The 25,431-nt window shown below is 38.3% G+C and overlaps 2 protein-coding genes and 1 long non-coding RNA gene across 3 annotated transcripts; all 3 read left to right on the plus strand.

The window, feature by feature from the left end:
* Positions 1–10,879: 10,879 nt before the first annotated feature.
* On the plus strand, positions 10,880–11,990 carry LOC110927763. Its single transcript, XR_004865391.1, has 4 exons — positions 10,880–11,201; positions 11,281–11,391; positions 11,780–11,847; positions 11,933–11,990. It is a non-coding gene; the product is annotated as an uncharacterized LOC110927763 (long non-coding RNA).
* Positions 11,991–12,050: 60 nt separating this feature from the next.
* On the plus strand, positions 12,051–13,540 carry LOC110927762 (beta-ureidopropionase). The gene is made up of 3 exons (XM_022171190.2): positions 12,051–12,256; positions 12,629–12,923; positions 13,000–13,540. Exons 2-3 carry the CDS (start codon positions 12,744–12,746, stop codon positions 13,162–13,164), a joined length of 345 nt encoding a protein of 114 aa, XP_022026882.1. The 5' UTR covers positions 12,051–12,256; positions 12,629–12,743; the 3' UTR covers positions 13,165–13,540.
* A 472-nt stretch (positions 13,541–14,012) lies between these two features.
* LOC110927761 lies at positions 14,013–16,669 on the plus strand (the record flags this gene model as incomplete). Its single annotated transcript, XM_022171189.2, is given in 7 exon segments — positions 14,013–14,131; positions 14,133–14,214; positions 14,217–14,246; positions 14,433–14,465; positions 14,576–14,657; positions 14,739–14,833; positions 15,705–16,669. Coding segments are annotated over 7 exon segments (864 nt in total), but the record flags the coding sequence as incomplete, so codon positions are not given.
* Positions 16,670–25,431: the final 8,762 nt, after the last annotated feature.

The following is a 25,431-nucleotide window of genomic DNA, read 5'->3' on the forward strand; positions in this document are numbered from 1 at the left end:
ATCTAAGCAATTTCTATCACATGTAAACTGCTTATTAAAAATACTTTTGCCGACAACAATTGTTCACGTGATGTATTGTCCCAAAGCAAACAATCTTATGCAATTACTTGAGTTTAATAGCCAACAATCATTAATTTTCAATTTAATTGGGCTGACAATCACCTTGACAATCACATGCTCACATGCAAACTATAATTCAAGTCTCATTCACGTGATGATCAGATCAATAATCAAAACCTTATTGGACCAAAAACTCCACTATGCTGAAACATAATAATGGCCATGCAAACTTTGTTTGATGATTGGGCCGCTTAGTTTTGTTCAATTATTCAAAATTCCTTGGAACTATTTATGAATTTACATGGTTTTCGATGTAGTAGACTGTCAACACTTTACTTTTACAGTTTGATTGGACCGATTGATTTTAATATGCTGATTCTATTGGACCAACAAAACCCACTAATCCGACAACATTGATGTTTCACTCATGGTTGCAAAAGTCGCTAGGCGCTCCCAAGTCGGATTCGGGAGTATTCGGGAGGTACTCGGCCTAGGCGGAGATTAATCAGGGAGTAATGGGCCTAGGTGAGCAGTACTCGGGCCTCGGCAGCCTACCTTGTAGCGAGTACTCGGAGCCTAGGCGGGACTTTTACAACCATAGTTTCACTCAAATCTGATTGGGACAATATCTTTGAATCACATGAACTGACACACGCAATTATGAGCTCAAGCGAAATCTGGCAATAAAGTTTCAAGCGGAATCTGACGCTCAAGAGAAATCAGTCAATAACTTCGAGCGGAATCAACAGTTTTGATTTTCAAGCGGAATAAGGTGTAGTTCGGAGCGAAATCTGATTTCGCTTGAACTAAGATGGACAATTTCGAGCGGAATAAGTGTATTTCAAGCGGAATCAGCGATTTTTCGAGCGGAATCAGGTATATCTCAAGCGGAATCAGTATTTTCGAGCGGAATCAGACTGATGTCACGTGATATTGGACCAAAAACCTTCGATTTCTCCTAAACAGCTAGGAATTTGGATCTGAAACTTGGTAGGGTTATAGATCAGGTGTTTTCGCACAACATATCAAAAAATCAGCCGATTCGGACCGTAAAATCCCGTTCAATTTTTAAAAATTCGGTTAAAAACGTGAAAGAATGAGTAGAAGTCAGAATTTTCAGTGAAAACAAGCTAAATCGGTAAGAACTCTTCCTCCTGAGCTCTGATACCACTTGTAGGATCGATTTCGGACCCGAACAAGTCGTTCAAAAGAGTTCTCGGATCAAATCAGAGGCGGAATACAAAGATTTGATCTTCGTTCAGCTTGTTATACACTTTAACGGTCTCTTTTATTGATAAACGTGACGATACAATGGCTGGAGACAATTTGGCAGCACCTCGGTACAAAATCCTGATTCCCCACCAAATGACACTATCACTACCCTGTTTATAGTGTTTCTGAGTCCCCACGAAAGTGCAACTTTCTGATTCCCCACGAAATGACAATTTTCTAATTCCCTACGAAAATGTCATGTCCATTTCGTGGGAAATCAACATTTCGTGGGAAATCAACATTTCGTGCCCTAATCTAAACAATTCTATACAAGACTCGAAACAAGACGAAGACGACAGACGGATGCACCAACATTGTTGATATGGTTGTTGATTTTAAAAGAAAATAAACACATGTTTTGAACACATGAGAAACCTCCATTTTTAGGGGAAACTCTGTCGAAATTTCTATAAATTTTGACACTTAGAAAAATATAAGTTCTGAGGAACTTATCTCCTAAAAATGTGCCTAGAAAAGTTACCAAGGTTTCCCTAATTTTTGTGATAAGAAGTGATGATTTCTTCAAGACTAAAATTGGTATTAAGTGTGTATATTTTTTAGAAATATATATATATATATATATATATATATTATTTTACCACCTAATTTTGTGCTAAGTGTATGTAGTATGTATTATACGTACTAGTGTATTAGGACATGAAAATACACAAAATACTCTTGAGAAGTAAAAACACAAAAATACACATATAACATACTTAGACATATACAAGAAAATATATTTGTGAAAAATATATTAGTTGATAGAAATAAATAACTTGGTCAAGTTATGGGCATAAAATGAAGTTTTGAACAAAATACATAATTCGGGTGCAAAGTACAAAATACAAAATACTTATATTAAATTTTGAGAAAATAATATAAGTAAGATACATATTTAAAAATATAAAATATTTTTAACACAACAACACATATACAAAAGATAGTGACTTGTGCTTGTACGATACAAGTCTAGTGACTAACGATAATAAAACACGTTTAGGTCACGACGCACTATAAGCAAATCCGGTGAAGTTTGCGACGCAAGGAACGCAAAGTTGTGAGTTCATGCTCCCCCTTTTTCTTTTAACTGTTTTCAGTTTTATAACGACGGGGGTGAAATACATGTTACAAATACTTCGATATTTACAAAATGGTATGATGTGTACTAAAACGAGAAGTACTCTTGGTGAAAACTAGTGCCAAGAATTGATACGAGAAATCGTGTCACGAATAGGGTACCATAAGCACCATTAATCGTGTACATACTTAGACCGCAGAACAAAAGGTTAGATCTAATGGGTTTCAGGGCAGCCCCACTCTTGGTGACCACTAGAACCAAGTAGTGTTTTTGTGTCTCAGTCGTGAATCGACTACAGAAAAATGCCTATGGTTTGGTGACTTCCTATGTCGTGTCACATGTTAATGACTTTGCAACCCATTAACACTTGATACATATAGACATACTTGATTTATACATGAATATGTGATTTAAACAAAATACATACCATGTTTTTCATACAAAGTATACAAACGTCCAATACAAAAACTGCATGAATTCACACCAACATTATGTTGACGTTTTTTTCCAAAACTCACATGTATTTCAGGTAACTAGAAGTGGATGTGCGCGCAGCCTTACTCATGCTTGTGGATGTCGCTTATGTTTATCTTTAAATGAATTTGTAAACTTTTAAGACAATGTTTTATGCTACCTCGCGATGTAAACGCTAACTTATGTTTTTCAAAGTATGAAATGTTTGGTATTTAAAGTTATTTTATGAGCATGTAGTATGTTTGCCTTTCGTATGCAATGAGAACCTTTCATGATCACACCTCGTGCTTCCGCCGCAGAAAGGGGTGTGACAGATTGGTATCAGAGCTGCGATTGTAGTGAACCAGATTCCTTCTCGAGTCTAGTCTACAATCTCTAGGATCCTATCATGAAAACAATTTTCAAAAAAGGTTTTTCATTGCATAAAACTTCTCGCGACATCCACTGCCTGAAACTGTTTAGAAAGAGTCAAGAAGAGACACTACGAGACTTAGGGTGCCCAAAAGTAGCACTTGTCTTTAACTGAGAAATTACTTGCAATTATGTGTGATATTTAGCATATACTATAAGTAGAATATCACTAGTATGCATGACCCTACCTGAAAACAATGGCCTAACTGAAGGAAGAGATACGAGGACGAAACGAACTTTTCGGACTGTGCAAGGAGTTACGTAATTATGGATACATACATAATTATGGAATTCAATCCACAGAAACCACAGCAAGTCTCGTCGCGTATAGATTCCCCCAGTGAAAAAATAAAGGTCAAAGGTGAATACCTCTCTCCCAGCCTACTAAGTACTCTGCTGGAGTAATAATTGTTTGATGTCACTTATGTGGTATATACCTGTGAATATATATATATATATATACTACTGTCTAGTACGACGATATCAAATAAATGTCTAACCCTGTTGCGTTATGTTCTGTCAGAACATGGCACCCGGGAAAGCTGTGAACGCTCGTGATCAACCTCCTCCTCCCCCACTACCAAGAACTGCTGAAGAGCTGAACACTCTATTGGAAGAAAGGATCTCTGCTGCGATTGCCTAGTACGAGGCGAACCATACTCAAGACAGTGGAGGACTAAGCAATGCTAGGCGCAACGGGAATGGAGATTCTTCTGGAGGAAACGCGGCTCAAGGTAACCTTAAGACAATTTGCTAAGCATGGAGAAATTAATGAACGGTCCTTGTTTCATTATTTCTTCGATTGCTCACAAGTGAATTGGTTGGATCAATTACAGGCTGCACCTTCAAGCAGTTCCTCGACTGCAAACCCCTGAACTACGATGGCACTGGAGGAGCAGTGGCGTTTATACGCTGGACGGAAAAGACTGAAGCCACTATCCGCATGAGCAAATGTGCCGTGGACCAACAAGTCACTTTTACTACAGGGTAGTTTATCGATGAAGCTCTGACTTGGTAGAACTTGCAAGTTCAAACCTTGGGTGATGATGCCGCGTATGGCATGACTTGGGATGAACTGAAAGAGAAAATGAGAGAGAAGTACTGCTCTCGTGCCGAACTCCAAAGGTTGGAGACGGAGTTCTGGCACTTGACTATGGTAGGTGCTGACATCACTGGGTATACTCGTAGGTTCCATGATTTGTCTAGGGTGATTCCCTACATGGTGACTCCGGAATTTAAGCGAGTTGAACGTTACATTTGGGGACTGGCCCCAGAGTTTCGCGGCATGGTAACTTTAGCCAAACCCCAAACAATCACCGAGGCTGTAACTCTGGCTGTCAGCCTTACTGAAGATTGTGTTCGTATGAAGAAGCTATCACTAAACCCAACGGAAAATACCGACACGCATGCGGAGTCGTCCGGTGACAAGAAAAGGAAACATGCAAACCTGAATCAAGCAACTCGTAACAACAAGGGTTCCAACAAGAAGCGTGACCCCAACCCGCCTCAGGAGACGAAAGCTCTTGCAGCCATGAATGACGCTCCAGCTAAAGGATACCAGGGCACCTTGCCCAAATGCAATCGATGCAAGCGTCATCACGAGGGAGTTTGTCGCGTTTCAAAGTGTGACAAGTGTGGAAAGTTGGGTCACCGCACTAAAGACTACTGGGGTAAGGGAAACCGGAACGGGAATGGAAACCGCAACGGTGCTGGAACAATGGGGGAAATGGAAATGGAAATGGCAATGGTAACCGAGTTGGAAATGAAGCCGAGCGAAACCAAGGATGCTTCAGTTGTGGAAGCAATGAACATTTCATGAAAGACTGCCCAAGGTAAAATAACGCTCAGGCTCGAGCATTTGTGATTGGAGCAAGGGACGCACGCGAGGACCCTAAGGTGGTCACCAGTACGTTTCTCGTAAACAATCACTTTGCATCCATATTATTTGACACTGGTGCCGATTATAGCTTCATGACTGTGGAATTTAAACGTATGCTTGGGATAGAGTCTAGTAGGTTAGATATTCCTTATTCTATAGAGCTAGCCAATGGTAAACTTGTTGAATCGGGCAAAGTTGTTAGAAGCTGCACACTAGAACTTGGTGAACGAAGATTCAGCATCGACCTCTTACCTATTCAATTGGGTAGCTTTGACGTAGTGGTCGGTATGGACTGGTTGTCCAAGAATAAAGCTGAAGTTGTTTGTCATGAGAAGACCATCGCATCCCTTTGGCGAATGATGAAACCCTCATCGTACATGGAGAAAAACGAGACGCGCCTCTACAAATCATCAGTTGCTTGAAGGCATAGAAGTGCTTAAGGAAAGGATGTGTTGCTTTCCTAGCGCACGTTGTAGATAAGAAGGCGGTGGAGCCGAAGCTCGAAGACATTCCTGTGGTGAAAGAGTTCCCTGATGTCTTTCCCGAAGATCTGCCAGGACTACTTCCGCAACGACAAGTCGAATTCCGCATAGACTTGGTTCCAGGAGCCGCTCCTGTAGCCAAGGCACCCTATCGGCTTGCACCATCCGAAATGCAAGAGTTGTCTACACAACTTCAAGAGTTGTTGGATAAAGGATTCATAAGGCCAAGCTTCTCGCCTTGGGGAGCTCCAGTATTGTTCGTGAAGAAAAAGGATGGAACTCTTCGGATGTGTATCAATTACAGAGAACTAAACAAGCTCACAATCAAGAATCGGTACCCACTACCGAGGATTGATGACTTATTTGATCAATTGCAAGGGTCAAGCTACTATTCCAAGATCGATCTTCGATCTGGATACCATCAGTTATGGATACAAGAAGAAAGCGTACCAAAGACTGCATTCAGAATGCGTTATGGGCATTACGAGTTCCTTGTAATGCCATTCGGCCTGACAAACACGCCAGCAGTATTCATGGATCTGATGAACCGCGTATGCAAACCATATCTCTATAAATTCGTGATCGTATTTATCGATGATATCCTGATTTACTCACGGACGAAAGAAGAGCACGAGCAACACCTCAGAACCATTTTGGAGCTACTGGAGAAAGAGAAACTTTATGCAAAGTTCTCAAAGTGCGAATTTTGGATTCACGAAGTACAATTTCTTAGTCACGTTGTGAATGAGAAGGGCATCCATGTAGACCCATCCAAGATCGAAGCCATAAAGAATTGGGAAGCCCCCAAAACCCCAACTGAAGTTCGTCAATTTTTGGGCTTAGCGGGCTATTATCGACAGTTTATTGAGAATTTCTCAAAGATAGCTCAACCGCTGACTACCCTTACACAGAAGGACAAAAAGTACGACTGGGGCGACAAGCAGGAGGAAGCCTTCCAACTACTTAAGAACAAGCTATGCGATGCACCAATACTATCATTACCCGAAGGCACAGAAGACTTCGTGGTATACTACGACGCTTCACGACAAGGTGTGGGTTACGTGCTCATGCAATGCCAAAAAGTCATCGCTTATGCTTCAAGACAATTGAAAGTACATGAAAGGAACTACACCATGCACGACTTGGAACTGGGTGCGGTGGTATTCGCCCTGAAGATCTGGCGACACTATATGTATGGTACTCGATGTACAATCTTCACAGATCACAAAAGTCTACAACACATACTTGATCAGAAGGAATTGAACATGCGCCAGTGGCGATGGGTCGAGTTGCTAAACGATTACGACTGTGAGACTAAGTACCATCCTAGAAAGGCAAACGTTGTAGCGGACGCATTAAGTCGAAAAGAAAGAGTTAAGACCCTAAGGGTTCGAGCATTGGAAATGACGATTCGAACAAACCTCACAGCACGCATTCGGGATGCGCAACAAGAAGCCCTTAAAATGGAAAACCGAAAAGCTGAATTCCTCCGGGGTGCATTAAAATATATGGTGCCAAATGAAGAGGGAGCCTTATACTTTAAGAAACGTATATGGGTTCTGCTCTATGGTGGCCTACGAGAAGTCATCCTTGATGAAGCGCATAAATCGAGATACTCGATCCATCCAGGATCGGACAAGATGTATCAAGACTTAAAAGAATACTATTGGTGGCCGAGGCTCAAGAGCGATGTTTCTGTTTATGTTGGAAAATGCCTAACCTGTGCTAAGGTTAAGGCTGAATATCAGAAACCATCCGGCCTACTACAACAACCAGAGATTCCCATGTGGAAGTGGGAGCAAATCTCGATGGACTTCATAACGAAATTACCCAAGACCCCTAGAGGGCACGATATGATATGGGTAATAGTCGATCAGGTAACAAAGTCCGCGCATTTCCTACCAATCCGGGAGAAGGATAGCACTGGAAAGCTTACTGAGATATATTTAAAGGAAATTGTGACGCGTCATGGAGTACCAATCTCAATTATTTCAGACAGAGATGGACGCTTTGTTTCAAGAATCTGGCGATCCTTTCAGGAAGCCTTTGGATCTCAGCTAGATCTAAGCACAGCATTCCATCCACAAACAGATGGCCAGAGCAAACGGACTATACAAACATTAGAAGATATGCTTCGCGCATGCGTCATGGACTTAGGCGGCAGCTGGGATACTCACCTACCTTTGGTTGAGTTTTCCTACAATAACAGTTATCATACAAGCATAAAAGCCGCACCGTTCAAAGCTCTGTATGGCCGCAAGTGCCGATCGCCCATATGTTGGGCAGACGCTGGAGATAAGCATATGGTTGGTCCTGAACTTGTACAAGAGACAACCAACAAGATCACGCAGATCCGAGAACGCATTAAGGCGGCTCGAGATCGACAAAAGAGCTACGCTGATCAAAGGCGAAAACCATTAGAATTTGAGGTGGGAGACAAAGTGTTGTTAAAGGTCTCACCTTGGAAGGGCATGGTAAGATTCAGAAAACATGGAAAGCTGAATCCACGACACATCGGACCATTCAAGATCTTAGAGAGAATTGGTACCGTAGCATACAAGTTGGAATAACGGAAGAACTTAATGGAGTACATGATACGTTTCATGTATCCAACCTCAAGAAGAGTCCAACACAAGAAAACGTGATCATCCCAACGGATGAAGTGCATATTGACGACACCCTCCGATTTACAGAACAACCCGTTGAGGTTACCGACTGGAAAGACAACAAGACCAGAAGGAGCAGTGTCAAGCTTGTCAAAGTACGTTGGAACTCTAAGCACGGACCCGACTACACGTGGGAACGTGAAGACCAGTTCAAAGAAAAGTACCCCCACCTGTTCAAGAAGACTCCTGCCAGAGCTAGTTCGTCCTGAATTTCGGGACGAAATTCTTTTAACGGGGGGAGACTGTGACAACTGGCACCAAACCGGTAATTTCCATACACTTAAATTATTATTTAATGACTGTAATTATGTGCTTTAATGTCAACATTATCTGATAGCGTACTACACAAGTGAATTCATGCACGTTTCATACTACAAGTATTACATTATACATTAATGAACTGCGTTGCGTCAGAAATACTAGTAAACTCACCGGGAAGACACAATATGCCAACAACTCTGCAGAAAGCAGTCAGGCAATAAAATTAGGGCCTAGGTGTAGGTCCAACAACAAGAATATATTAAAACCCAAGAGTACATACAAGGGTTTATATATAGAATTTACGGAAGCTAAAATACGCACTAAAAAGCACCTGAAACACATTTTAAGTGCAGAATTTTATTAAATTCAGCTCAATTCAGCTTTTAAATACATAAATATCATGCATAAATTATGTTTTATTATCCAGAATACTTCCCCGAGTGTTGGAAATTAAAAAGGTTACGAAAGGGTACTTAAAAGACACTAAAAGGTGCAATTTAGCACTTTAACAAACCGGTATCTAACCGAACAACCGGACTATACCCAAAACATCAAAATATTATTAGAGGCATTACTTTAACATTACCAAGCTAGTTATGGGCCTTAAACATCATATTATATTCTAAAACACCTAGACACACTTAACACAAAAATATACACTTGAAGTATAACTAGAAGTTGTAACTTAGAATTGGAACCTAACTAGCTACCCCCCCCCCTCATAACCGGTTTTAGACAAGGGTGGCCCACCTTGATTTCTTTTGTTAATTAATTTGATCATGTTGGCTCTTTAAGAACATGATGCCCATGGGATAAAGAGATTAAATGGGTTATAAATAAACACATAGAGTTCTTACTTTCATTCACTCAACACCAACTCTTCTCTCCTCCCTCCTTGCTTGTTCTCGGCCGCAAACAACAACCCCACCACCACCATCATTCACCCATCATCATCTAGCTTCAAGCATACTCAAGGGTGTTAGAAGGTGCATAGTGAAGCTAGGAGCTTTCGGAAGTTGAAGAACCTCAACCGTTTGCTTTTATCCACTCGTTTTCTTCCCTTGAACATCCCTAGCCTTGTGCTAGTAGTAAGTGCTCTAAAACTTCATCTTGTTCTTGATTTTGGTGGTTAATAGATGTTAGAATGATTAAATGATGAAAACTCTAATGAACATAAGCTAAGTCTTGAACATAAAGTGATAAATGATGGATAAATAGAAGATATATGGGTAAATCATGTGAATCTTGTGTAGTTATGATTATTTGATGATGTTTGTTAGTAGAAGTAGGATGGATCATCATCTAGACATTCTAGTTCATGTTTAAGAACATGAACTAGCAAGATGTAAATGCTAGAAATATGAAGGATGATGAAACCATCCACCCATGAACTTGAAACTTGAATAAATGTAATTTTTCTTGGAAAATAAGGTTACAAACTTGTAGATCTAAAGATCTACAAGTGGTTTTTCGGAAGAACCAAGTGGAAAATACTAGATTGTTAAAAACCCGGATCTTGTATGAACTAAAATCATTTTTAGTAAGTAAACAAGTGTATAAACACTTGTGTAACAAAAAAATCCCACAAAGAAATATTTTTGGAAAACAAGACTAGAAGATGTGAAAATGCACTTCCTTAAAAAATAAAGTTTTTAAGAAACTAAACTTATTTTTAAAGATAACAAGACCTACTAAACATGTTAGTAACTTACTACATATTTTTACAAACTTTCAAGTTCATAAGTTTATGGTATATGCTTGTTTTGACAAGTTTGGTAAATAAAGATTGTGTTGTTGATATGGTTGTTGATTTTAAAAGAAAATAAACACATGTTTTGAAAACATGGGAAACCTCCATTTTTAGGGGAAACTCTGTCGAAATTTCTATAAATTTTGACACTTAGAAAAATATAAGTTCTGAGGAACTTATCTCCTAAAAATGTGCCTAGAAAATTTACCAAGGTTTCCCTAATTTTTGTGATAAGAGGTGATGATTTCTTCAAGACTAAAATTGGTATTAAGTGTGTATATTTTTAAGAAATATATATATATATATCTATACTATATTAATAAGCATATTCAAAGGGCAGAAATGGTCATTTGTCCATTTACAACACTTGGAAGCATATTGTACAATGCTGCAAAGCACAAAATAATTTCAACATCCTAAAATCTCATTTGGGCGGGATTTTGATGAGCGGGCCTTTAAAATTCAAAATCAAAATACTTCAAATCTAAATTTTCTTTTGCAAACCTTAGATTCTCAGACTTTCTTTTTCCCCCTTTCATACACGCACACACCTTACAGAGTGAAAGATACCGCGCAGAGAGAGATACGGGAGCCATTCAATGGTTGCGACGGCCGACGGACTCTACAATTGCCATTCATCACCAAGTTTTGGTTCAAAGTCCCCCTTCTAACCTAAAACACAACCCCTGACCCTCATTTTCATCAAGCGCCGCTCTTCACCAAACCCTAACGTTCTTCACCAGAGCCACCGCCTCCCTCACCCCGCCGCATAATTCTCTCCGTCATCATCACGACCACCGCCTCTCTCACCACCAAACACGAAGACAACGGTGATTCACACGACTGGGTTCTGATTGGAGTTTCAAGGGTAAGTTTTTGAGTTTTCTTTAGCCCTGTATTGATGATTATCAGCTATAGTTTGATGTTTATTGTGATATTTTGCTTAGACAACATATATTGAACCGATTTGGAGTTGCTAGGGTTTCGGTATGAAAAATCAAGAATCTCTTCTTAAAATCAAATCTATAGAAGCAAGAAGCTTGATGATTCTGGTCGAGGTAAGCCATGAAGCTTGATCTTGTAAAAACAAGGGTTCTAGGATTTAATGTGCTTTTATGTTTTTTGTGGTCTATTGGGTTCTGGGTAGGTTTCGTTTGATGTTGTTATCTAGGGTTTTTTTATATTTATGAATCTTTAAGCTGTTTGATGAACATATGGTTCATAGTTCTTTAGTTATTTTTATCTTTTTTGAAAGGTAGTTAATGTATTTGATTTTTGTTTATAAGTTGTTTCTTTATACTTTTCTTGGTTAATATTAACAATAGTTATGACTTTCACAATTGAGTGATTAACGATGTTTCTTGAATGGTAAGCTGATACTTTTTTTTGTCGTGTGCAATGAATCTCAAAATCACCTCTTGCTTGATTTTATGTTTGTTGGAAAAGGTGAACATTGCAACCATGGAGAGGTTATGGTTTTTGGTGTCAAGAAAGCTCGACATACCGGATTATCGGTGAGTAAAGAACTATTTAATATGGTATAGTTGACAATCTTATAATTTTTATTATTCTTAAATCTTAATGATGTTACCCATGTAGGTATCTTTAAAGTCACCTGGTGATGATGGGAGACTAGGCGAGTAGGAGGCGATCGATAGTTCGATCCTTGAACTGAGCGGGTTTTACCTCACCGCACTGTCGTGCCTTCGGGCGAGTGTTCACGGGCTTCGGCCCTAGGTGGGGGTTTTCCCCGGTTCGGAAGGCGAGTGTATCCCGATGTGGTGAATTTCGCCAGTAACCCATTTGGAGGATTCGTTGGCCGTTCAAAAAAAAAGGTATCTTTAAAGTCAGAGACGAGGGCTCTGGTATTGAAGAAATCAGTTCCCCTGCGACGATTATTATGGATAAATAATCAGTCAAGAGGTATGGTTTTCTTAACATTATAATATTCTATTCTATTCTGATAAATGTAACCCCACTTTGCAAATTACCGTTGTCGCTCCATGCGACACATATTCGATGATGACTTGACGGTGGGGCGCTGCTGCTACCAAAACGAAATTTTTAAAAGTTTTATATCTCAACAAGTTAACAGTTCGTTTCATCAAATTTATTTTTAAAATTTATAATTTTTTTACAGCTTGGGAATTGAGATAATTTGCATCAAACAGTTAGCTAGATAGAAGCAAAATTTGTGTGTACCCAAATCAGTTTTACAAGTAGTTACGGTAAAAACAGGTTAACATAACATGTTTTTGATTTTATGTTGAAAGTTTTATTTGATTGTTTGTGCAGGGAGCCAAGGGGGTTTGGATTTGTGCTCTTCTTTTGGTAAGGCTGAAATGTTGTGGAAATCAAATGGCAGAATCACATACCCCATGTTGGGGATTTTAACGAGAGTACATATTATATGGAGGGCAATACGGGGCACCCTGTGTTTGAGACTGCGTACGGAAAGATCGGTGTCAACATATGCTACAGAAGGCACCATCCGTTAAACTGGTTAGCCTTCGGGTTAAACGGTGCCAAAATTGTCTTTAATCCGTCTGCCACTGTTGGTGAACTCAATGAGCCAATGTGGCCCATCGAGGTACCCACGTGTTCTTGTTTTTACCTTTCTTTAAGAGCGATTGCCTTTTTTTACTATGCACGTGCATTTTGTTTAGGCACGAAATGCTGCAATAGCAAATAGTTACTTTGTGGGGTCCATCAACCGGGTGGGGACAGAGGTGTTCCCGAATCTGTTCACATCAGGCGATGGAAAGCCGCAACATGCAGACTTTGGTCATTTCTACGGTTCAAGTCATGTTTCAGTGCCGCCATCACTTTAAAGGAACAAACACGGGTTGTTGATATCAGACCTGGATCTTAACCTCTGCAGACAGCTAAAGGACAAATGGGGGTTTCGTATGACGGCTAGATACGAGTTGTATGCTGACATGCTTTCTCGATATATGAAGCTTGATTTCGAGCCCAGGTGGTTTCTGATCCTTTGTTGCCTAAAAATCATTTGTAAAAAATACTTCTATTCCTATCATGGTTTATGTCTATTTATGCTTACTCAAGTAGTTTAAGATTGAAATGGAAGACTTGGCGATCATGAGTTTAAATGCTATAAAAAGCTTGTTTCTCGTGTATATTTTCTGGTTTTATTATTATTGATGTATTATGGATGCTAAGTTGCTATATGAAAAAAAAAATTTCCTTTGATGTTGATGTAATAAAATAATATTGTAACTTGCATTTTGAGCAACAATTATAATTTATCTTTGGTCATATATTTGCAAGAATGTTTAATGTCCCTTTATTAAATTTGAGCAATTTAAGTTTTAACAAATCATTATCTGATCATTAATCCTGCAATTAAAAAAAAGTGCTTCGAGTTTAACCTGACCCGTTTCAATCTGCACTAAACAGGGGATCAACTGGCAATCGAGAAAGAAACCGGAAGACGTCTTGGAATGGGAACCAACATGTATCCTTCTTCAGCCCTGCTCGGCCAAAAAAAGACACGTTAATTGCTACTTTACCCGTCGACAAATTCATAGAAAAAGCCGACGGTTTCGCGGGTGTTTTACCCGGTACGTTTTTGGTTTTCCCCATTTCATTAATCAGATCTGAATCTGAAACGACATAACAAAGCTAATGTTATACATATCCTTGTAATTTTGTTTCACAACACAAATACGAAATTGTAAAACGTTTACAAGCTAGGAAACACATATGTGGAATGACCAGAGACGGAGTAAAATATGCTCCCGCCCTCAAGAAAGCCGATATCAGGATTAAAGTGGCTGACCGATGCAGCCCATAGCGCTTCCGACATCGTCCTTACCGAGCCCGGGCTTAGTGTCATCATCAGTTCTGTTTTGACCAGCCGCACGCCATCTTCCAAAGGATGAAAAATTTCACGGTAATGTCATTTCTAAAGTACATGGATGGTCCATATCGTTTACCAAAATTTTGGATTTGGTCCCTAGCTTTCTAAAAGTACGGTCCCAAATTTTGGTAAACCACATGGACCGTCCGTGTACTTTACTCTTTTTTCTACTTTTTTAAATGCATTTTGTTGAGCCTAATCGTATTTGGTCTTTCGCAGATTTATGCGGTTTCAATCACCATTCGTATTGTTGTAAGTTTCTTGTTACCATCACACCATTCACACACATTTTTTTATTTTTCATGTGTATCTTGGGTCAGCTCGGTTTTTAAACTTTTGTTTGTTATTTGTTTTCGGGTCAGCTCGGCTTCATGCTGCTGGCTTTGATATGGAAGTTTGACTTCCTGCCTTTCATGGTGCTTATTATCGCAATCCTTAATGACGGTTCAGGCTTTTTTCTCCCTTCTCTAATCTTCTTTGTTAGAAAAAAGCCCGATTTATTTTTGCCATTATATTTCATTTCAGGAACTATAATGACCATATCGAAGGACAGAGTAAAACGTCTCCTCTTCCCGATAGCTGGAAACTGGCAGAGATTTTCACCACCAATGTCGTTCTCGGTAGTTACTTAGCGATGATGACGATTATATTTTTCTAGGCGGCTTATAAAACAGACTTCTTTCCAGTATGTGATTTAATTAGTGGGCCAGGCCGGGTTGGTTGGGTATCGATTAAAACGGGCTGGGTTGCTTGGCTCGGCTCGACACACTTATAATATATTTTTTTTTGCAAATGAATCTGCAGTGTACAAATGAATCAGTTGTTTATAACTTATATTTTCCTTTTCATCTTATGTGTGCTCAATTGGGTCGGATTGGAAGGGGTAATCTTATATGTGTGTTGAAACAGGTTGAGTCGGAAGGGGTAATTTTTTGTGTGTTTAAACGGGTCGGACAGGAGAGATAATCTTTAATGTGTGTTCAAAGTTTAAACGGGTCGGATCTAAAAGGGTAATCTTTTATGTGTGTTCAAACGAGTCGGATCAGATTAGATCGACTTATCCTCTTTTTTAGTTTCATAAACAACATGGTATCTAAACAGGAATATAAAATCTATATTGTTTAGTAAATCATTAGAGCTTAAATTTTACATAGTTTCCTTTTAGCTAAAGTTTACAATATAGAACAATATATATTTTATAATTTGATTTGAGTATTGATATATGATTTTAGAACAAAAAACCAATCAACTGAGAAGCTAAGTTTATAGTTTTACTTCGTTTGAGCCATTGCAGACATAATACAACTGTAACCGACCCGTTAATAATTGGGTCAAAGCTGACACATGTGATTTGATTCTGAACTCAAAACTGTGTATTTGACCGCTGAAACTCTCCAATGTTATGTCTTTTTTCTCAGTCGAAATTTCCCGAAAGTGCTACAAATGCCGATGACTGATATCACTGACAAACTCGAATCGTAGCACATAAAGCCACTGCCAAATCTCATCGTCTTGGATGTGAGCCATTGCATCAACATCACAAGCGAAGGCCATAAAACATTCGGTTACCAATGCAAGTCGTTGCTTCACTTGAAAAGAAACATGCCTGCATTCGAAGACAAGTTGCCTGATGATTCCGAAGCCAAAGCCATAGCTGACACCATGCCGCATCTGCAACATATTGAGCTATGTTTCGGTCGGTTTGGTGATTCGGATGTCTCTGAAATCCTCGCAAAATGTAAGGCACTCACTGATAGGAGTAAGACCCCGAATCACCGGTTCAAATCAAACGGTAAAATGAAAGATAGTTCTACGGTTCGTTTGGATACAGATTCACCACCAAACGAAACGGTAGGGCTGCGATATCCAACCGAAGATACAGATACACCACTCGGGCTAAGATGTCGTGTCTAAGTTCACCACCCAACGCGCCACGGTTGAGCTAGCATAGACGAATTAATTAACCCACACACATGAGATAATTAACACAAAGATTTTCATACTAAAACTCACTGATCTTTCATTGCTCACAAAATGTTTACATAAAGGAAACTCAACAAAATAACTACCCCACGTTGCTACATCTTAGGAAAAAGAAAGACTAAAGTATAAACTAAAAAGCAGAAAGTACAACTAAAAAGAGCATGACTAAAACTAATTAAAAACATGGGCATAAAGAGAAATAACTGATGTGTGGATTTGCATGGGAGCCTTGAACCGCCACCATGGAAATTCGACCCGATCTGGCTAACCCATATTGGTGTCATTTTGCATGCTGCTACTGTGCAACGGATCCGTTTTTCTATCGACTCGTCTTTAACGGTTTGCGATCCTACGGCTAACGAGCGTTGGCTCAAGAGGTGGCTATCACTCACTCATCTTGTCATTCAAGGGAGTTGGAATGTAGAGTTGAACGGTGATCTTGTAGAGAGATTTGAACGGCTTCAGCATTTTCATAGCTCGTGGGTTGATGATGATCATCGGTTCTCTGGCATGAGCAAATGCAGTTATGCGAATTTCACAGATTCAGATTCAGATTGATTTGGTTGGTTTATGTTCATGAATTATGATTTGAGTATTGATAGTATGTTGAGACTGTTATATGTATTTTAATTGCTAAAAGGGTTTAAAGTGTTTTTTTCTTCCCAAAATATTATAGTGTTCACTGGTTAATGCGATGTTTTGTTGAATAAAAACAAGAACTTTAACGTCTTGAATCAGCTTCCCAGCATTCAATCTTGTGTTTGAAAATCTTCTTTCGTTCCCATCTTTGCAAATCACCCAACACCCCACCACAACTAAACCATGAGAAACCTCCTTAGCATAGGTCTTTTTTAGTAAACACATAATTGGGCTCCCATTACACCACGAGGCCAACTGGTTCCAAAGCAAAATAGCCGCAAGCAAAACAAGTGATTAGCAGATTCCGACCCGTCTTCGCAAAGAAGGCACACATCCTCTCCATTGTAACAGTTCCGTTTTACTAGCGCGTCGACTGTTAGAATGCGCCCCATAGCTGCTCTCCACACAAATATGTTGCATTTTTTGGGATCCATTTAGGCCACTTAAAAACCAATTTCTCAGAAAAATCAATGTCGCCTTGTTACCCCTTCAGACCCGACCCGATTAAGAAAACTAACTTAAGTACTATACAATATATCACGAGACGACTGATAAATTAACTGGAAAACAAGAACCGCCCTGTACATAGCCCTAAACTCACCAACCTAAATAATATGTTTCCCGCTGCATCGCGCGGGTAAACGGCTAGTATATATATATATATATATATATTATTTTGCCACCTAATTTTGTGCTAAGTGTATGTAGTATGTATTATACGTACTAGTGTATTAAGACTTGAAAAAACACTAAATACTATTGAGAAGTAAAAAACACAAAAATACACATATAACATACTTAGACAAATACAAGAAAATATAATTGTGAAAATATATTAGTTGATAGAAATAAATAACTTGGTCAAGTTATGGGCAAAAAATGAAGTTTTGAACAAAATACATAATTCGGGTGCAAAGTACAAAATACAAAATACTTATATTAAATTTTGAGAAAATAATATAAGTAAGATACATAGTTAAAAATATAAAATATTTTTAACACAACAACACATATACAAAAGATAGTGACTTGTGCTTATACTATACAAGTCTAGTGACTAATGATAATAAAACATGTTTAGGTCACGACGCACTATAAGCAAATCCGGTGAAGTTTACGACGCAAGGAACGCAAAGTTGTGAGTTCATGCTCCCCCTTTTTCTTTTAACTGTTTTCAGTTTTATAATAACGAGGGTGAAATACATGTTACAATTACTTCGATATTTACAAAATGTTATGATGTATACTAAAACGAGAAGTACTCTTTGTGAAAACTAGTGCCAAGAATTGATACGAGAAATCGTTTCACGAATAGGGTACCATAAGCACCATTAATCGTGTACATACTTAGACCGCAGAACAAAAGGTTAGATCTAATGGGTTTCAGGGCTGCCCCACTCTTGGTGACAACTAGAACCAAGTAGTGTTTTTGTTTCTCAGTCGTGAATCGACTACAGAAAAATGCCTATGGTTTGGTGACTTCCTATGTCGTGTCACATGTTAATGGCTTTGCAACCCATTAACACTTGATACATATAGAAATACTTGATTTATACATGAATACGTGATTTAAACAAAATACATACCATGTTTTTCATACAAAGTATACAAACATCCAATACAAAAACTGCATGAATTCACACCAACATTATGTTGACGTTTTTTTTTCCAAAACTCACATGTATTTCAGGTAACTAGAAGTGGATGTGCGTGCGGCCTTACTCATGCTTGTGGATGTCGCTTATGTTTATCTTTAAATGAATTTGTAAACTTTTAAGACAATGTTTTATGCTACCTCGCGATGTAAACGCTAACTTATGTTTTTCAAATTATGAAATGTTTGGTATTTGAAGTACGTTATTTTATGAGCATGTAGTATGTTTGCCTTTCGTATGCAATGAGAACCTTTCATGATCACACCTCATGCTTCCGCCGCAGAAAGGGGTGTGACACTTGTAACTCCTGCAGTGTAACCTCCTAAGTTGTTGCTGGGATGGCAGAGGCGTAGACATCAGACCCAGTCACTTGTGGGAGTATACTCTCAGTGATAGGTGATTGAAATGAACTGGTTTGTGTCTGAGCTATATTCACTGCATGCAACAAGGGTAACATGGATTGTGGTAATATGAGGGTTGAGGATAAAGGAGTTGAAAGAGACATGTCCTTGGTATCAGGACTGTGGAAGATGGATCCGAGTGGGTCCAGAGCTTCATATTGTGGGGTCCCTGTGTTTACAACCTGATCCTTTTGTGAGGATGCAGGAGGAGTTTGAGGCAAGGGTGGAGATCTTTCTTCCATCTGCTGTGAGGAAGTAGCAGCAGTGGTTATTGGTGACATTTGTGTTGTCACTGGCAGTGGCTCTGGGATCTCATCTTCCAGAGGTGCCTTTGTTTTGGGTTTGGGGGGCTTTCTGGATGTTTTCTTTTTGGTCTTTTTAGTGGTGGCAAGTGTGGGTTTCAAAACAGTGGGTGTGCTGCTTTGATCACCTAGAGCAGTGGGCTCAGCAGCCGATACCTGAGGAGCAGTTTCATCTACTAAATTCTGCTCAGGCACCTCTGCTTTTGTTTTTATAGGTGCCAACATTCCAGAGAATGTTTCAGGCGTTAAACCATTTATTTTGAAGTGAGCACCTTGTTTGAGCAACTCTGCATCTTCTTTTTCAAATTTTTGTTCAAAATAGTAGCTTAGAAACCTTGGAAAGAGCATAAATGCTTTGCTATCAACATTTTTTACCAAATCATCAAAAATCTCCTGGGAATAATTAAAATTTTCATTATTTAAAATTGCATATCCCAGGCATTGAATTTTTGATGGTATTTCGTTAAAAGCAGTTGTTTTATTAAAAACACACATCAACAGAGTGTGAAATAAAAACCTTGGTGCAGAAGGGAAGAAACCTTTTTGTAAGGTATCCCTTTTTGGTTGCTCTGCATATCCCCTATTCATGAAATCCTTTTTCAACTCGGTTTTAGAAAAAGAGGTTTTACCTTTCAGATCATCGAGTTTAAAGACTTCTGAAATTGATTGTGGAGATATTTGAATTTCTTTACCCTGTATTGAGGAGTTGATGGCTGTGATAATGTCTCCTTGTTTCTCAAGGGTAGCCTTTTTCCAGAACTCTCCCTGGGTTTGTAGGTAGATAGGAGCATCTGCTGTTAGCAAAGTTTTGTACTTTGATGCAGATAAGGTGTTGATGATGGAGTCGAAGGTGTTGGTGGAAGTGGGTTTTGTGAGTATACCGAAGTAGTTGTGAGGGGATTTGTAGGGTATTTCGTTCGGTTCAGTGGCCATTTGAGTGGCGTCTTTAGAAGCGGATGAAGAAGATGATTTTGATTTTGATTTCGATTTTGATTTCGTCATTTTGATAAGGAAGATCGAAGAATGTTTTTGCAAAGAAGAGTGGGAAACTGCTTTGAGAAGAGAATTTTGGAATTCAATTCGATAGTGTGAGCCCCTGTTTGGGTTTAATCAGGGTTTTATTTAGGGAAAAAGTGAGTGCTGATGTGGCAGTGGTTACAATGATCTGATGGCTAAAAACTGACCACGTGTCAACCTCTGATGAGACGATGAATAATGGAGGACAGTTGTTTAGAGAGCCATTGATGAAGCAAATATCAGTGGTTACAACGGTAATAAATGGAACAGTGGGTGCTTCTTACCATCAGTGGTTAGCATATCAGTGGATACAACACTGATTTTGAACAACAGTGTATATCATGAAAATTTGAAGCAGAGGTTGACTTTCAGCAGTGGACAGATTTTAGGAAACAGATGTTTGACCACAACAGTAGTTAAGGGAAAACAGTGGTAAATTAATGAAAAACCATTAACTCAGCAACAGTTAGTGCAAACAGTGGTTGAACTTTTGACAAATAATTTGAGCACCTGTTTGTTCAGATGAGGGAATTGATTTTATCTTGTGTAAACACAATATCATGTCCAACATCTGTTGATCTGCAGGAATGCTATACTTAAAAAATTACATTTTAGATGCAAGTTGTCAATTTATTTTATCAGCAGTTTTTCAGGAATTTATGTTCTAGGTTTTACCACATGTTCATTATTCCTGACAGTGGTTTAGCATCCCAGATGATGAAAACTTTTTACTAAGGCTACTCATTTTGTGTCTAATTATCTGAATTAGAACATGAGTATCTCAGTAATTTAACAACTGTTAGCAATCAATTTTTGATCTGTGATAAGACAAATTTGAATTTGATATGACCTTCACATATGCACCATTTCCTTTTGATCTGTTTTTAAGGAAAGTAACTTCACACAAAAATAAGGAAATTACCTCCTGACCGGCAAAAGAGACTTTTACTATTTAAAAAGAGTAAAAGTTCAAAATATATTATTTAAAAAAATATATCCGGTTTTATTTGAGAAAAACACCTTTCTAAAAATAAAGGTTATTTTGAAAATAACATCAAAAGGATCTGATAACTTCCAAAAAGGCTTATGATCACATTATTCTCAAGTTATTATGACCACTGTTTAGGATAATTTTCTTGTCAATTGATTGCAAATTTTTCTTTTAAAGTAAATCACTGGAGATACCATTGTTACCTGAACTATTCCTGAATTAATGAATGCACACAATTGCATGATAACCATCGTTTACCCAACTTTGGACTCATTGGTGTTTTATGTTTATACTCTTTTCTTTTGACTTCAAAAGTTTTGAGATAAACACACTTTTGAGTTTTGTTCATTTTCTTCTTCCCTTTTTACCCTTCCCATTCATAAGTACAAAAATACTTACTGGGAGATTTTATTGAGGAAATCCTTAATCCAGAATCATTTTGCATTAATGTTTTGAGAGATCTGGCCACATTTGTACATGTTTTATTACCGAATCTCACATTACGTATGATTTGGACAGATTTGACCCCTGATTTTCTTAATGTGTTTTGACAAGGTTGATTTGGTCCTTTTGAGGATTCTCAATCTGCCTTTTAACACATAAGATTTCATGACTAAAGTTTTATTTCCCTCTTTCTATGTTAGCAAAACACTAATGTTTATATGAACATAGGTTTTGTTAATCTGAGGTTCATACTTTAGCATTAAACATGATGAGAGCATCACAAATTCCATAACAATAGTTGAGAATCAATTTTGACTGATGATAATCATACCATAGTTACCAGACATGCTTTCAGATCTGAAAACTATGGGTGATTTATGTATGACATCACATGTTGTTTGAAATTTGTGTATATTATGACATCTTGGTTGTTTTTACAGAGTATCTGATTCAACATTTTGAACATGATTTCTCGTTGCTCTGTTTTTCAACTAAATACAATCAACCTTAGTATCAATGAATTTTGAGCTGAACTGTTGTGTCAAATTGATTGTTAGATCGAATTTTGACTGTCCGAGCTCTGATACCAATTGTCAAGATCGGAGGCTATCATGATTGTGTTTGTTTGTATGATTTGATCATTAAGAGAGTATGAAAAATATAAAGTGCAGCGGAAATGAATACAAACTTTGTAAACATAATCAAGGAAGAAAATAGTTTGATAAACAAATGCTTCACATTGATTCGAATGATTGAATTACAAAGCAAATGATTACAAGCATGCTTACAAAACTAAGTTCCCCCTCAGCCTGATACTCCAAGGTTGGTTGCACAAGATGAAAGGATTAGACATGAGGAGAAGAACCCACTCAGTCAATCAAATGTAACAGTACTGGGTACTATTACATTTATAGGCAAACCAAACCACTGAGGCATCTCAGCTGACGTCACCATGATAGTGACATCTAACAACTAACAACCTGTAAACACTGTTCTATACAAACTACTGATGTCTAACAACTGATTATAATTAAAATACAAAACATAGGAAACTACTGCTTCACTTTCCACTGATGTAGCCTGAGCACTGATGTTGAGCATCAGTGCTTTCTTCAAAGGTGATCAGTCCTTGAATGGGCAGTGCTTGTGCCTTCAGCAGTACTTAGGAAACAGCAGTAGATAGAGCATCAGTATTTGTCTTCAGCAGTCTTTAGAATTTCATCAGTGTTTGGGTCATCAGTTGTTCTATTGAGCAGTACTTGAGATCTATCAGCTGTTTGATAACCACTGTCAAGGAGAAAGCTTAACGTAAACAGTTGCTTATTTTGAGTCCACTATCATGATCCGGTTTTGGCTTTCATTATCTGTTCCTCTGGTAGGGTTTAATCCCAACACATTGAAAAATGCTAATCATGTGCTGTTGAAGAAAAGATTCTCTAAAGGGAACACACCTAAAGTCGAATCGTCATCTCTCTGCTGAACGGAAGTTCTGACCTGAGCTCTCACGGTTTCGCACTTAACCCTCTACAGATATCATCTAGGTATACTCACCTGTAAGACTGAATATTGGGATCTGGATACAGGAGTATATTCAAGTGGTGGGACACGCGAATAAGTTTAAGTACTTAAAACACTAATCTCGTATCTCAAAACAATTGATTTTTGTGTGAAAATTTAAGTGGACCAATATACTGACAATCTAAGTGAATTGTTTAGAACTCAAAATGTTTAAAGCTTAACGGTGTTAGTGATTTGTCTCAAAAACTGATATGATCCTCTTACACAAACTCACAAAAATATTGTCTGTAAATATTTCTTTACTGCATTTCTTTATCAAAAATCCCAAAAGATTTTGAGTGTGTTTTAGCATAAATATTTTGAAAAATCCAAAAAGATTTTAGACAACTGATGTTGGAGAACTGATTTTCAAAATTCTAAGTGCTAAACATGATGAACATCATTTGAGGGAGAGTCTGAGTAAAAAGGTTTAAAAACAATTCTGCAAGTGGTCATCAGAAACTTTTAAATGTTAAATTATTTCATTTCTGCAAGTGGTTCATCAGAGATCTGCAAGTGATGGCTGAGGTCGCAAAATCTTTATATTATAAAACTTATGTTTATGGTAGAGAATGTGCAGGTTAGCCAGGTTCCGATACCTGAGGATTCTGTGATTAAATAAAGTCAGGTTACGATCCAGACTGCGATCCCAGCTGATTGAAAGGGGGAGTCTGTAGATGATAAGAGCCAGGTTATGATTCTGGAAGCCTGTTATTCACGCAAGTTGCTGATGAACTTAAGGAATCAAGAGATCTGATCAAGAGAATTAGAAAGCTTGAAAGTCAGATTGCGATCCTGATTTGATAAAGAATTGTTCTAGGAGAATCTGTTAATGCTGATAGAAAGAGAAAGATTTGCGGATGCTTTACAGTGTCAGATACTTCAAAAGAGTTCGAGAGGACTGATAAAGACTGAAGATGCTAAGACTCGACACTGAAGACTCGTCAACATTCGAGGGGGAGTCTGTTAGTGCATGCGTCTGTCGACTTCGTCTTGTATCGAGTCTTGTATTTAGAATGTTAGATCAGGGCATGTAGCTCGAGATTAATGTAATTCCGCTTGTAAAGGTAATTCCGCTTGAATAAGTCTTTCATGTAATTCCGCACGGAATTAGATTCCGTGTGAAATCTAATTCCGTTTGGAACCATTTCAAGCGGAATCAGAAGTCTATATATACATGTTCAAGCGAGATTAGTTGTAACAGTTCCAGTTTGTGCAATGAAGTGCTGCCGAAGTGTCGTCTCGCTGTAATTTGTCATCATATCAATAAAATAGATAGTTAAAGTGATATTCTAGCTGAATTGACCTCAATACGACTGTTTCCGCCTTTTGTTTTGAGTATAAACTCTTCTGATCGACTCGTTCGGGTCCGAAACCGATCCTATAGTAAAAATCCAACTATAAGTTAAGTGTTTTAGTTACTAGATATTTATGTAGTGTTATGATGTTTGGGAACCATAACTAGCTTGGTAATGTTAAAACAATACTTCTAGTGAAAATTTGGTGTTTCGGGTAGTGTCTGGTTATTCGGTTGGTTACCGATTCATTAAGGTGCTAAACTATGTAGTTTAGTGTGCTTTATGAACCCTTTTGTGAAACTTTTGATTCCCGACACTTAGGAAAGCGTTTAGGAACATTTAACCATATTTGTGCATAATATTAGTGTGTTTAAATGCTGATTATTGCTGAATTTTGCTGAATTTTGCTGAATTCAGCACTTTAGGTGAGTTTTAGGCAATTTCCGACACTTAAAGTATCACTAGGAAGGCAGTTTTGCGACATCTGTGTCTCTACGACCATCAGACAAATACCAAATCAATGAAATATTGTGTTTCATACTTGGGATTTGTATAAATACGTATATCATTTGCACATATCAATTCTCGTTCGATTTCGAGCTCTAAACTGCTTTCGGGAAAGTTATAGGCAAACTGATGCGTAAACATAATCAGTTTAACACGACAAACACTCCGGAATAGTGACATGGGCTTAACATATCTTAAATAACCTTTACATAACTTAGAAATAAGTTTTGGAAGGATTGGTGTGTCGAAATCAAGTTTATTCGATCGCAGGGACTATTTGCGTCAAACTGCAAAAGTCTGCTGATTTGTATGGCATCGAACATTCCGGAACTTGACAATAAGTTAAACATACCATAAATATCCTTTACATAGCTTAGAAATAGGGTTTGAAGGGTTTGGTGTGCTAAAACAAACTTATTTGGTC

Source organism: Helianthus annuus, chromosome 8 (genome assembly GCF_002127325.2).
Source record: "Helianthus annuus cultivar XRQ/B chromosome 8, HanXRQr2.0-SUNRISE, whole genome shotgun sequence".
Classification (NCBI taxonomy): Eukaryota; Viridiplantae; Streptophyta; class Magnoliopsida; order Asterales; family Asteraceae; genus Helianthus; species Helianthus annuus.